Source organism: Lithobates pipiens, unplaced genomic scaffold (genome assembly GCF_037356315.1).
Source record: "Lithobates pipiens isolate NorthernLeopardFrog02 unplaced genomic scaffold, aLitPip1_a1.2 Scaffold_18, whole genome shotgun sequence".
NCBI classification, from domain to species: Eukaryota; Metazoa; Chordata; class Amphibia; order Anura; family Ranidae; genus Lithobates; species Lithobates pipiens.
Genome location: NW_027507758.1, coordinates 151,215,611 through 151,229,110, shown reverse-complemented (window position 1 = coordinate 151,229,110; position 13,500 = coordinate 151,215,611). Strand labels below are relative to the sequence as shown.

Sequence of the window (13,500 nt, the reverse complement as noted above, 5' to 3'; positions counted from 1 at the left end):
ACACTGGGGTTCAAGCTTGCAGGATAGCTGGAGGAACCCTAGAAATGTGTAATAATTGCTAGACTGCTCCCCATCCCTTAGAGTGCACCAGATTGTATGTAAGATTCGTATCTACCTGTGTGTGGTTAGCTAGCTGGATTGGAGTGAAGTCTCCTTCTAGTTGCGGCCAAGGGTAGTGCGGGCTGTGAAAGTACCACAGCCAGTCTTACATGCTAAGTATAAGTTCCCCCTTATTCCCTCATATACCCTGTATCGCACCGCACGTCGCGGTTAGCTAGTTGTCGTGGGCATGCGTAATCCGTGACAGATTGGTACTAAAATAAAACAACCTCTCCAGAGATATGAGTTTTATCTTAGTACACAGAAGTCACTTATTCATTTTATCATTTAATATCCCGAAAGTGGGCAATTCATAAAAGATATACAAAGAAAAAGGAGTTACTAAAAAAGATGCAAAAAATACAGAAAGACACACAATTGGCAATTTGCTATTAAAATAAAAAGGGATAAAACATAAATAAACTTTACCAAAGTCTATTCTTTCATAGAAGCATACTGGAACATGTGGGAACTCTCCAGTTTCGATCTGGCTTTGTGGAAGATTGCACTGCTGTAGATCTTCTGATTTTGAAGAGAAGTAAGCATGATATGTCTTTAATCTGCTGCATTAGGTTTCATTAGCTGACCACTGCATCTTCAGTCCTCAACAGTGCCTGGTCAATGGTATCCTCAATGCTGAGAAATATATGCAGTTACTTATCCATCATACCATACCATCAGCCGTATATTAAAACCACCAGGGAGGCATGTGATTGGCCCCAAATTTATTCTGCAGCAAGACAACAACCCCGCACATACAGCCAAAGTCATTAAAAGGGTTGTAAAGGTTTTTTTTTTTTTTAAGTAACAAACATGTCATACTTGTCCAAAGAAGCACGGTTTGTCAGTTGCTGTGGTCTGCTGATCTGATCACCGGAAGGTAGCTGGAACAAGCAAGGTGCACTGTGAAGCAGGTGTGCTTGCGTGGTACCAGGCGAACTTGGCAGAGGAGCAAACTGGAAACAGATCCAGGAGCCAGGCCAGGGGTCATACACGGTAGATCAGTCAGTAGCAGGTTCAGGTCAAGGAACTGGAACAAGCAGGGGTCATACATGGTGAGACGGGTTGCAGCTGAGTCAGTGAGTCAAGCTGAGATCAAACACAGTGGAGCAGACAGGAGCAAAGTCAGTAGTACAAGCCCGAGGTCAAACCAGGAGATCAGAATAACAGGTAAAAGACAAACATAATAACATATGTTATTGTATGTTAACATAATTAATAACATAATAACAGAATAACAGCAAGCCTGGTTGGTAACGGGAGGCCAAGGATTAAGATACACAGGAGCACAGGAACATGGGGGAGCTGACGATAATCCAGAAATCTACAGGTCCCAGCAGCAGGTTTATATTGGCTAGGAGGCGCCAGCCTGTCACGTTGTACGCGTGCCATTGCACCTGCGTGCCTATTCATGTCGCCGCACATCTGCGTACGCTCGTTCGTGCCGCCGCGCATCTGTATGTACCAATGCACATGGGAGTGCCCCTGATGCAGCCATGATGGGTGTTGGTAAGTTTGCCAGATCTTTGCTCATTTCCCTGACAGGCATCATGAAGTCTGACTTGGATTACATGAAGAGACAAAAGGATTTGAGGTAGCCTAAATTCTCAGAAGATCTGTGGTTAGTTCTCTAAGATGTTTGGAACAACCTACCTGTCGAGTTCCTTCAAAAACTGTGTGCAAGTGTAACTAGAAGAATTGATGCTGGTTCGAAACCAAAGCATAGTAACACCACATATTTTTTTTTTTTAACTCAATAACGTTTTTATTGAAAGGAAAATTTGTCAATTACAAGCCATTGAATCATTCCAGAGATCTTAACACAAATTCTCCACATTATTAGTGATAGTGGCAAGTCCAACATTGTCATACAGGTATGTAAATATACATACCATTCCTAACCACAGTGTCAAGTTACACTCCAGTGTCAAGTGCAAATACACTCCACATTAATTTCATATAGAACATTCAAAAAGAAGATAATGCCAGCTATACAGAAAACTATCCAGGAAAATCCCAGAGTATCAAGCCAAGGCAACCATATTGCTTGAAATTTATGTGAACTGCCCCTATGCTGGTAAATGTACTTTTCCAAATGGATTGTATCTCCCATCGTTGCCACCCATTCCTTTCAGGAGGGGGGGGGGGGGGGTTCAACAGACTTCCAATGCCTAAGGATTCGTTTTCTGGCCTGGAACAAGGCTATTGTTATGGCCTGTGTGGTGACCTCCTCTACTTGGAGGCTGTTGATGTTCCCGAAAAGGCAAGACTTGGGATCCTGACCAATATAACCTGAAACACTCTGTTAAGAGTATCCAGGACTTTACTCCAGTAGAGGTGGAACTTGGGACATCTTCACATCTTCACAGTAGGTGGATCAGATCACAGTGGTCTCTGTTACATCTAGTACATATAGGGCCCTTCGTCATCCTCATTTTAAAAAGCCTAGGTGGCGTGAGGTGAGCTATAAGCAGGATATATAGCTGTGATAGACTTTGTGTGGCTTCCTCCCACTGTTCCTCTTCCAAAAGCTTCCACATCCTGCTCCCAGCAAGCCTCAGCTCTCGAGGGCAAATCCATTAAGAAAATGATCAACAGCATATACTAACTCCTAGAGCTGAAACCTTTGTAAACCTCCACTTCTGACACATAGTTAAAGATGGGTGTTGGAGATTGCACCCAAAATGCAAACCTGGATTTTGCCTTAAATGCATGTTAGAGCATCATATAGAGAAAATACATAGAATTTGGGAGATGGAATCTGGCCTGCAGAGTGCGAAAGGAGCAAAGTTCACCATTTTAAAAAATGTGAGACAATAAGGAAATACCGTATTTTTGCCATTTAGCGCCATCTTGCAGTTATTTCAGCTCACTATAACTTTCATTGTCTCAGATAAGGGCTATATTTGGTATACACCATTACCTCCTGCAACTGCCTGGTCTTGTTCCAAACCTTCTTCATTAGTGTATATGTGCCAAAAAGCTTATTTGACTTAACGTTAAAGCCTCCAGTCCCATAGCAACATTATTTCTCCCTGTCACATAGTGTATTATATGATCAGAGGCCTCCAGTCTCTTGTTATTTTGGGGCAATTCTCTAACAATATGTTGCAGGTGTGCTGCCAAGTAGTACACCTTTGGTCTTTAAAGTTGTTCCAGTTTAATTCTGGTAGATTTGGCATGCCACATGAGTGAGCGGAAAATGAAATGAATCACTCGGAACATTAGGGTAACAACCATGGGAGTATTATGAAGTATATATAGAAGCTGTGTCATTAGAATCATCTTGATAAGATTGACTCGTCCTACCACAGACGTCTTTAATCTAGTCCAAACTTTAATCTTGTCTCTTATACGGTTAAGTAATGGGGTCAAGTACTAAAAAATGTAGTCCATCTATTTTGCGGTTTCTCCTTGGTTCGCCACAGGTATCCCCACTCTATAATGTCAAATGCCCTATGTGCGTCTAGAGACAGCAAGCCCATCTTCTGAGATGTCCGCATTGGATTGAAGGTTAAGATACAATCTTCGTAGGTTAATGGCTGTGGATTTTTGGGGGATAAAGCCAGCCTGACCCGAATGTATAATAGTTGTGATGACTGTATTTAACCTTAGTGATAAAACCTTGGCTAACAACTTGATGTCAGACTGTAAGAGAGATATAGACCTATAGGAACCTGGGTCTAATGGGTCTTCACATGGTTTTAATAATAATATGATATTAGCTTGGGCCATAGAACCAGGAAGAAAGTGGTGCTTATTGGCCTCTTTGAACACCTTAAGTAAATGGGGGAGAATGACCTCCCCATATTGCTTGTACACCTCCATCGGTAGGCCATCATCCCCCGATGCTTTGTTTGGGAAGTTTGGGAACAGGCCGACAGCCACCTGAAGCTCTTTCAAAGTTATCGGAGCATCCAGGAAGGGCCGGTGAGCCTACGACAAACAGGGTAGTTCTATCCCATTTAAAAAGTTTTGTAGGGATTCAGTACTGTTGCTGAGACTGGTACAAGTTATAGTAAAACTCCACAAATTCTGACATGATCTGGTCTGGGGTGTTCACCACTGCACCCTGTCGCGTGCGCTGAGCACCAATGGATAGTGATACTTGTTGGGACTGTACAATTTTAGGCAGCAAGCGACCAGTCTGTTTCCCCTCATAAAAGGCTAGTTTACTGAAAACTTTTTCCTTTCTGCCATTGACTTAGTTTTATAGTCCAATGCACCAAACATTGATTTGATTTAGATTTTTCTTCTGTTTGTTTACTTTGCATTTTGTAAAAAATGTAATGTAATGTAAATTGGTAAAAATAAACAATTAAAATATATCATTTTGAAAGAATTCTTACTTTGCAGCATTTCTTCACACCTGCCTTAAACGTTTGCATAGTACTGTACTTTGTGGGCATAGTTTGGGCGAAGGTTCACTTAAAGTTTCCTTCTCATCCAGTTTCAAGAGGGAATACAGTTGATCAGTTGCTTTAATAAGCTTTATATGATGCATATTTGTCAAAACAGTAGCTAGCTTTACTTCTGCAATGGCATGAAAAGGACTCTTCCTGCGGGATTCTCCTGACTACTCTGTACTTTAGTGACATAGCTTCCACATCCTGCTCCCAGCAAGCCTCAGCTCTCGAGGGCAAATCCATTAAGAAAATGATCAACAGCATATACTAACTCCTAGAGCTGAAACCTTTGTAAACCTCCACTTCTGACACATAGTTAAAGATGGGTGTTGGAGATTGCACCCAAAATGCAAACCTGGATTTTGCCTTAAATGCATGTTAGAGCATCATATAGAGAAAATACATAGAATTTGGGAGATGGAATCTGGCCTGCAGAGTGCGAAAGGAGCAAAGTTCACCATTTTAAAAAATGTGAGACAATAAGGAAATACCGTATTTTTGCCATTTAGCGCCATCTTGCAGTTATTTCAGCTCACTATAACTTTCATTGTCTCAGATAAGGGCTATATTTGGTATACACCATTACCTCCTGCAACTGCCTGGTCTTGTTCCAAACCTTCTTCATTAGTGTATATGTGCCAAAAAGCTTATTTGACTTAACGTTAAAGCCTCCAGTCCCATAGCAACATTATTTCTCCCTGTCACATAGTGTATTATATGATCAGAGGCCTCCAGTCTCTTGTTATTTTGGGGCAATTCTCTAACAATATGTTGCAGGTGTGCTGCCAAGTAGTACACCTTTGGTCTTTAAAGTTGTTCCAGTTTAATTCTGGTAGATTTGGCATGCCACATGAGTGAGCGGAAAATGAAATTAATCACTCGGAACATTAGGGTAACAACCATGGGAGTATTATGAAGTATATATAGAAGCTGTGTCATTAGAATCATCTTGATAAGATTGACTCGTCCTACCACAGACGTCTTTAATCTAGTCCAAACTTTAATCTTGTCTCTTATACGGTTAAGTAATGGGGTCAAGTACTAAAAAATGTAGTCCATCTATTTTGCGGTTTCTCCTTGGTTCGCCACAGGTATCCCCACTCTATAATGTCAAATGCCCTATGTGCGTCTAGAGACAGCAAGCCCATCTTCTGAGTTGTCCGCATTGGATTGAAGGTTAAGATACAATCTTCGTAGGTTAATGGCTGTGGATTTTTGGGGGATAAAGCCAGCCTGACCCGAATGTATAATAGTTGTGATGACTGTATTTAACCTTAGTGATAAAACCTTGGCTAACAACTTGATGTCAGACTGTAAGAGAGATATAGACCTATAGGAACCTGGGTCTAATGGGTCTTCACATGGTTTTAATAATAATATGATATTAGCTTGGGCCATAGAACCAGGAAGAAAGTGGTGCTTATTGGCCTCTTTGAACACCTTAAGTAAATGGGGGACTATGACCTCCCCATATTGCTTGTACACCTCCATCGGTAGGCCATCATCCCCCGATGCTTTGTTTGGGAAGTTTGGGAACAGGCCGACAGCCACCTGAAGCTCTTTCAAAGTTATCGGAGCATCCAGGAAGGGCCGGTGAGCCTACGACAAACAGGGTAGTTCTATCCCATTTAAAAAGTTTTGTAGGGATTCAGTACTGTTGCTGAGACTGGTACAAGTTATAGTAAAACTCCACAAATTCTGACATGATCTGGTCTGGGGTGTTCACCACTGCACCCTGTCGCGTGCGCTGAGCACCAATGGATAGTGATACTTGTTGGGACTGTACAATTTTAGGCAGCAAGCGACCAGTCTGTTTCCCCTCATAAAAGGCTAGTTTACTGAAAACTTTTTCCTTTCTGCCATTGACTTAGTTTTATAGTCCAATGCACCAAACATTGATTTGATTTAGATTTTTCTTCTGTTTGTTTACTTTGCATTTTGTAAAAAATGTAATGTAATGTAAATTGGTAAAAATAAACAATTAAAATATATCATTTTGAAAGAATTCTTACTTTGCAGCATTTCTTCACACCTGCCTTAAACGTTTGCATAGTACTGTACTTTGTGGGCATAGTTTGGGCGAAGGTTCACTTAAAGTTTCCTTCTCATCCAGTTTCAAGAGGGAATACAGTTGATCAGTTGCTTTAATAAGCTTTATATGATGCATATTTGTCAAAACAGTAGCTAGCTTTACTTCTGCAATGGCATGAAAAGGACTCTTCCTGCGGGATTCTCCTGACTACTCTGTACTTTAGTGACATAGGAGTCAGTGAGAGGAAGCACTGAGTGCAGAGGAAAACCAGGAGACCAATACTCCCAGAAGTGTTGGTTTCTACAGTAATCTTCAGCATACAAATTGCTCTTGAACGCAGCATAATTTAGTGATGTGAGCAGCAGGAAAGGTAAGTATCTACTTTTACAGGGTATTCATTGTGGCTATTTTAATATTCCAGACAGGGTTGCTACAAAAAAAGCAGACTGGGCCCTATAAGCTATGAATTATTTAAATAATATCTAAAATGCACAGTAGACTTTTAGTGAATTATATACAGTGAACTTACTGATATCTTTCCAGCTGCGCTCAGGTCTTGAAGCTGTGCCAGACGTACTAACCTTTCTGTAGCATAAGAGACAGTAGGTAGCAACTGACATTTTTCACCTGCAGATGAAAAATGAAAACATTAAGGACACAGCATTTTGACACATTTACTGATTTTCAGACTGTGCTATGTCCGCTCCACCTTAAACAGTTTGGGACATTAAATGGGAAAAGAAAAGAAAATGAAAAGAGATACACCCCTAATACAGCAAACAGTAACTTGACTGGATAGAAAAAATAAATAAAAATATAATATAATTATATATTCATTTAATTGAATTTATTTATTTCTTTTAATGCAAAAGGCTTTCAATTTGCAAGTCAAAAATTGTGAATTCATGAATAATTGCTAATTTTATCTTTTGCATTATCTATATTTCATATCAACAGACCATCTTGCCAAGTTATTTCCTTAGCATTAGAGGAAGGTAATGAAAGCGGCACTATGATCAATCAAGATTAACTACGGTATTTTTAATACTTACGTTTCTAGCATTAGTTAATAGATAGGAAGTTATATAAAATGTCCTTGTTTTAAACCTTAAAAAAAAAATCTTCAATTTCTTCCTGGTTTCTTTATTTTTTTCATCGGGAGGAGGGCCTTTTCTAAGCTAAGCACACCCTCCTGCCTGAATGCCTGAAAGGCAGATTGATTCCAGGAAGTAAATGCTATATGAATCAACTGCCCTTACTTAAGATGGCCATGGCTAGCAATGCTAGGGCTTCAACAAAATAAAGCATGGAGATACAGATGGATGGGTGTGTTTTGAATATTATAAATTATTATATAAATTAAATTATATAGTATTTATTATATCATAAATGAAAGTATACAGGTTGGGCATTTTTTCAATGAACCAGCAGGTTGAACGAAAAGAAAAACACAGATCCCTACATCAACACAAATTATGTAGATGTAGGAACCTCTCCAAGCGCTGATCAAATGCTGGCTTTTCAGAAGGACCGTTTGACAAAAGCCAGCCAGCTTTTGTTGAACAGACTGGATTTTGCATATTGAAAGTCAGCTGGTTCCTGCTGAGCCAGCTGACTTTTGGGACATGTATACCTTGCTTTATAAGTGCTTTTTTATATCAGCTCATTAAGTGCAATAAATAAATAAAAAGATGTTCATCCAGTCAGAAATCTAGTGTTCTGATAAAATTTCGAAGGCAGTGAGCACAGGAAGTTATCAGTAAGCATTGTTCTCTGCTATCTCTGTGGACTACAAATAACCTCCTCCTGTTATGGGGAAATGAAGGAGGTGTTATGCATTCCTAACACACCTGTCCTATGTTGACAATGCTGCTCAGTACAGTTGTTACCTTAGGACAGGAAGTGAGTTAATAGCAGAATTACCAGGTTAAAAGAAAAGCAAAAAGCTTGATAAAGGAAATCTAATGCAGCCACCACATCGACGGTGGTACACTGCAATACTAGCATTTTTGTTTTTAGGTTTAGATACACTTTAACCACTTGCCCACTGGGCACTTATAACCAGGCCAATTTTCAGCTTTCAGTGCTCTCACATTTTGTTCCAATAGTTTTTATTACATTTTCAAAACAGCATACAGAACATTATACTCAAATATTCATCAAAAGAGTGTTGAAACAAGGATGCAATATACAATATGATCAGTGGCCCTTATCAAATACATATTAACAAAACATAGTAAGAAAGGTTATATTTTGGCTAGAGAGACTTCCTTGTCCCCTGATAGCAGGAACGGAGAAAGAAAAAAAAAAGGGAAAAGAAGAAATTAAGAATTAGATTAGAGTAGAATAGAGGGGGTGGGCACCCTGGCCTCTCATCACAAGTAACCTAGCATTCATGGAGTTTGGAGATAAGCAATCCAGGGATTCCACACCTTCTCAAACCTAGCTTTCCCTTTCTTGTCTTATACTGGTCAGTTTTTCATTGATCATAATCCAGGACACCTTGTGTTTCAATAAGGTAATGTTGATTACAGGCCATTTCCATGCATGTGCTATAATTATTTTAGCCGGTAGGAGCATGAAAAATATGAGAGGTCATAGATGTCTGGGGATCTCCTCTGACAGGTCAGTAAACAACCCCGGCTTCTCTAGGTATATTTTGTCCTTTCACTGAGTAGATCAGGTTGAATATTCTGATCCAAAAACGTCGGACCAGACCTCCAGACATGACACATATCTCCTTCCTGTCTGCACCTCCGAAAGAAAAGGGGTGAAGTACTGGGTTATAGTTTTGCTAGCCTTGTAGGGACAACACGTGTAGGTACCTGCACGCTAGCACCTTATAGTTTGTCTCTACCAATGAGGTGTTGAGTATGCCTTTGTGCACCATGGTTGACCATTTTGTCCACTCCTCCTCTTCCACTATTTCCCCCAGGTCCGATTCCCAAGCCGTTTGGTAGGAAGGTGTGTTACCCTGATTATTGAATAGGGTATATAACTCTGTTATCCCTCCCTGTGATTCGGGTCATATATCAGGGACTGTAACTGCTGGAAGAAAACAGAAGGAACTGGTATCGGAAGAGATCTAAAATAATATAGTATGCGAGGGAGAACCGTCATCTTGGCGGCCTCTATTCTACCCATCCAGGAAAGATCATGGGTTTGCCAGGTCTGCAGGTCACATTCTGTAGCGTTGCATGAAGGAATATAGTTTGCCCGAAATAGTGTAGCAATGTCAGAGGTCAATTTAACCTCAAGATACGTTAGCTCCTGTGTACACCATTTAAAGGAGGAGGATTGCTGTATAGAATTTAAGACCCCATCTGGGATGTTTATATTGAGGGCTTCCAATTTTAGCTGATTTACCTTTAATACAGAGACGGTAATCCAGAGACGGCTCTAAAGTCAGATAGCAAGGCAAATAAATTGGGTAAGGTCGTGACAGGGTCCGATATGAATAGCAGCATGTTGTCGGCAAATAAGCCTCATTTATGCTTTTAATGCCATGAATATTGGGATTGGATCTAATAGCTATCGACAATGTCTCAATAGCAATTAGGAAGAGGAGTGGGGAGTTCCTGTCCGGATGTGCAAAGGGTCCAATGTACGGCCATACCCAATAGTGTTAGCCGATGGAGTTGAATATAAAGCCCTCATTTGAGTAAGAAATTTTGGTCCACCGTTCCATTTTCTTAGGATATAAAACAGAAAAGTCCAGGATATAGAGTCAAGGGCCTTTTGCAGGTCCAGTGACAAGAGCATGCCCCGCCTATCAGCCACACCATCCCAGTTAGAACTCAAGACAGAGATCAGATCTACCGTTCCTCTAATCTGATCTGCGGCCTGTCTCCCTGGTACAAACCCAACCGGGTCAATGTGAATATATTGGATATAGGAAGTTATTGAATCGATTTGCATATAGTTTGGTCACGAGTTTTAGGTCATTATTGATCAGGGATATTGGGTGGTAATTGGCTACATCAGTCTGGCTGGCTTAGGTATTAAACACATATTAGCTTTGTTAGAGTCTGCATCAAGATCCACGCCGTTCTGTATTGCCATAAAGAACTGGAGGAGATGGAGTTGAAAATTTATTGTAATATGCCGTAGAAAAGCCCAGTGCTCTCACATTTTGAATGACAATTACTCAGTCATGCAACACTGTACCCATATGAAATCATTGTCCTTTTTTTCACACAAATAGAGCTTTCTTTTGGTGTATTTAATCACCACTTGATTTTTAATTTTTTGCGCTATAAATAAAAAAGACTGAACTTTTTGTAAAAAATTAAATTTTTCTTCGTTTCCGTTATAAAATTTAGCAAATTAGTAATTTTTCTTCATACATTTTGGCCAAACGTTATACTGCTACATATCTTTGGTAAAAATAACCTGAATCAGTGTGTATTATTTGGTCTGTGTGAAAGTTATAGCTATGCTGGAAATGATCATGGAAAATTGATTACACCTGATGCACTGACGGCCTATCTAATTTCTTGAGACACTAACAAGCCAGTACAGTACAAATACTCCCCAAATCACCATTTTTGGAAAGTAGACATTCCATGGTATTTAGTAAGAGGCATAGTGAGTTTTTTTTTCATGGTGTAACTTTTCCCCACAATTCTTTGCAAAATTAAGATTTTTTTTTTACCCCGCAAAATTGTCCTATTAACAGGTTATTTCTCTCACACAGCATATGCATACATGTAACTACACCTCAAAGCACATTCTGCTACTCCTGAGTATGGCGATACTACATGTGTGAGACTTTTTCACAGCCTGGTCCCAACATGCAGGGAGCACCATTAGACATTCTAGGAGCATAAATTACACATATCATTTCCTGACAACCTACAGTTTTGAAGGCCCTGGAGCACCAGGACAATGGAAATGCCCACAAAATAACCCCATTTTGGAAAGCAAACACTCCAATGTATATTCCAGGGATTTGCAATTAGTGGACCTCCAGCTGTTGCAGAACTTCAAGTCCCATGAGGCATAGCAAGACTCTGACAGCCACAAGCATGATACGTGGAGACAGGCATGATGGGACTTGTAGTTTTGCAAAAGCTGGAGGTACGCTAATTGCATATCCCTGGTATATTCTATGAGGCATTATGAGTCTTTTCAACATGTCATTTTTTTTCAACAAGTTTTTGGAAAATGTGGAAAGAAAATGAAAACTTATTTTTTGACGCATTTTTGACACATTTTTACAGCACTGATGGCCGCTGATGAGGATCCACTGATAGGGTGGCACTGATGGGCACTGATGTGGCACTGTAGAACACAGATGGGGCACAGATGTGCACTGTAGGGCGTTGATGTGACACTGATGGGGCACAGATGTGCACTGATGGGGCACTGTAGAGCATTGATTTGGCACATATGTGCACTGATGGGGCACTGTAGAGCACTGCTGGGAACTAATGGGGCACAGATGTGGCACTGTAGAGCACTGATGGGCACTGATGGGGCAAAGATGTGGTACTGTAGAGCACCGCTGGGGCACAGATGTGGCACTGTAGAGCACTGGCCTACCGGGATACTGGGAGATTTCCCGGTAGGCAGGCTGCCTGCCCTGGGGCCGCTTCACGGCTGCACTGCTCCCCTCTCTCCTGTTCCTGTGTATTGCGGAGCTGGGTCTGTGTTCGGCGGCCGCGCTGTAACATGGGCCTGTCCCCCTAGACCAGGTTGTTTGATAGTAGAGAGAATCAGTGTTCCGCTTATCACAAAAGCCGGTCGAGGGGGGCAAGACCGAGTTACAGCGTGGCCGCCGAACACAGACCCAGCTCCGTAATCCACGCCCTGTGTGCCTGGATAGAAGGATCGGCATATAGAGGAGATGAGCTTTCTATATTCCTCCATGCAGCCGCTGAATGATTGCAGAAGGGAGAGGAGGAGAATCAAACATTCACCGGCTGCATGGAGGAATATAGAAAGCTCATCTCCTCTATATGCCCTGCTTCTCCTCCTATCCAATCCAACTTCTTTTACTGCCCCCCCCGTTCTCCTTATGCTCCCTGGCTCCCCCCCAGTGCTCTCCTCCCCACCACACTCTCCAGCCCCCCACAGTTTTCTCAACCCCTGTTCTTTCTGCCCCCCTGCTCTCCAGCTCTCCCCATCCTTCTCTAGCTACCATCCCAGTGCTCTCCACTCCCCCCAGTGCTCCCCCCGTTCTTTCTCCCCCCGTGCTCTCCACTCCTGTTCTTTCTCCCCACAAGTGCTCTCTACCCCTGTTATTTCTTCCCCCCAGTGCTCTCCAGCTCTCTCCATCACTCTCCAGCCCCCATGTCAGTGCTCTCCACCCCCCAGAGTGCTCTCCACCACCCACAGTGCTGTCCACCCCCCCCCCACAGTGCTCTCCAGCCCCCGTGCTCTCCACCCCTGTTCTTTCTCCTCCCCAGTGCTCTCCACCCCTGTTCTTTCTCCCCCCAGTGCTCTCCAGCTCTCCCCATCACTCACCAGCCCCCACGCCAGTGCTCTCCACCCCCCACAGTGCTCTCCAGCCCCCCGTGCTCTCCACCCCTGTTCTTTCTCCCCCCCCCCAGTGCTCTCCACCCCTGTTCTTTTTCCCCCCCCAGTGCTCTCCACCCTTGTTATTTCTCCCCCCCCGTGCTCTCCACCCTTGTTCTTTTTGCCCCCCCTGCTCTCCAGCTCTCCCCATCCTTCTCTAGCCACCAACCCAGTGCTCTCCACCCCTGTTCTTTCTCCCCCCAGTGCTCTCCAGCTCTCCCCATCACTCTCCAGCCCCCACACCAGTGCTCTCCACCCCCCACAGTGCTCTTCACAGCCCCCCGTGCTCCCCACCCCTGTTCTTTCTGCCCCCCGGTGCTCTCAAGCTCCACCCATTGCTCTACAGCCCCCCAGTGCTCTCTGCCCTGTGCTCTCCATCCCTGTTATTTTTGGCTCCCCCTCCAGTGCTTTCTCAAGCTCCCCCCAGCACTCTCCGCTCCCCAC

General features: G+C 42.5%; 1 protein-coding gene across 1 annotated transcript in view; it reads right to left on the bottom strand.

The window, feature by feature from the left end:
* Positions 1-13,500, bottom strand: part of SERAC1 (serine active site containing 1) — a 171,410-nt gene that overhangs the window by 101,763 nt on the left and 56,147 nt on the right. Inside the window, exon 2 of the mRNA XM_077486271.1 lies at positions 7,067-7,164. Within this exon, the coding sequence (XP_077342397.1) occupies positions 7,067-7,157 (91 nt within the window). The 5' untranslated portion in view covers positions 7,158-7,164. The remainder of the gene's footprint in view (positions 1-7,066; positions 7,165-13,500) is intronic.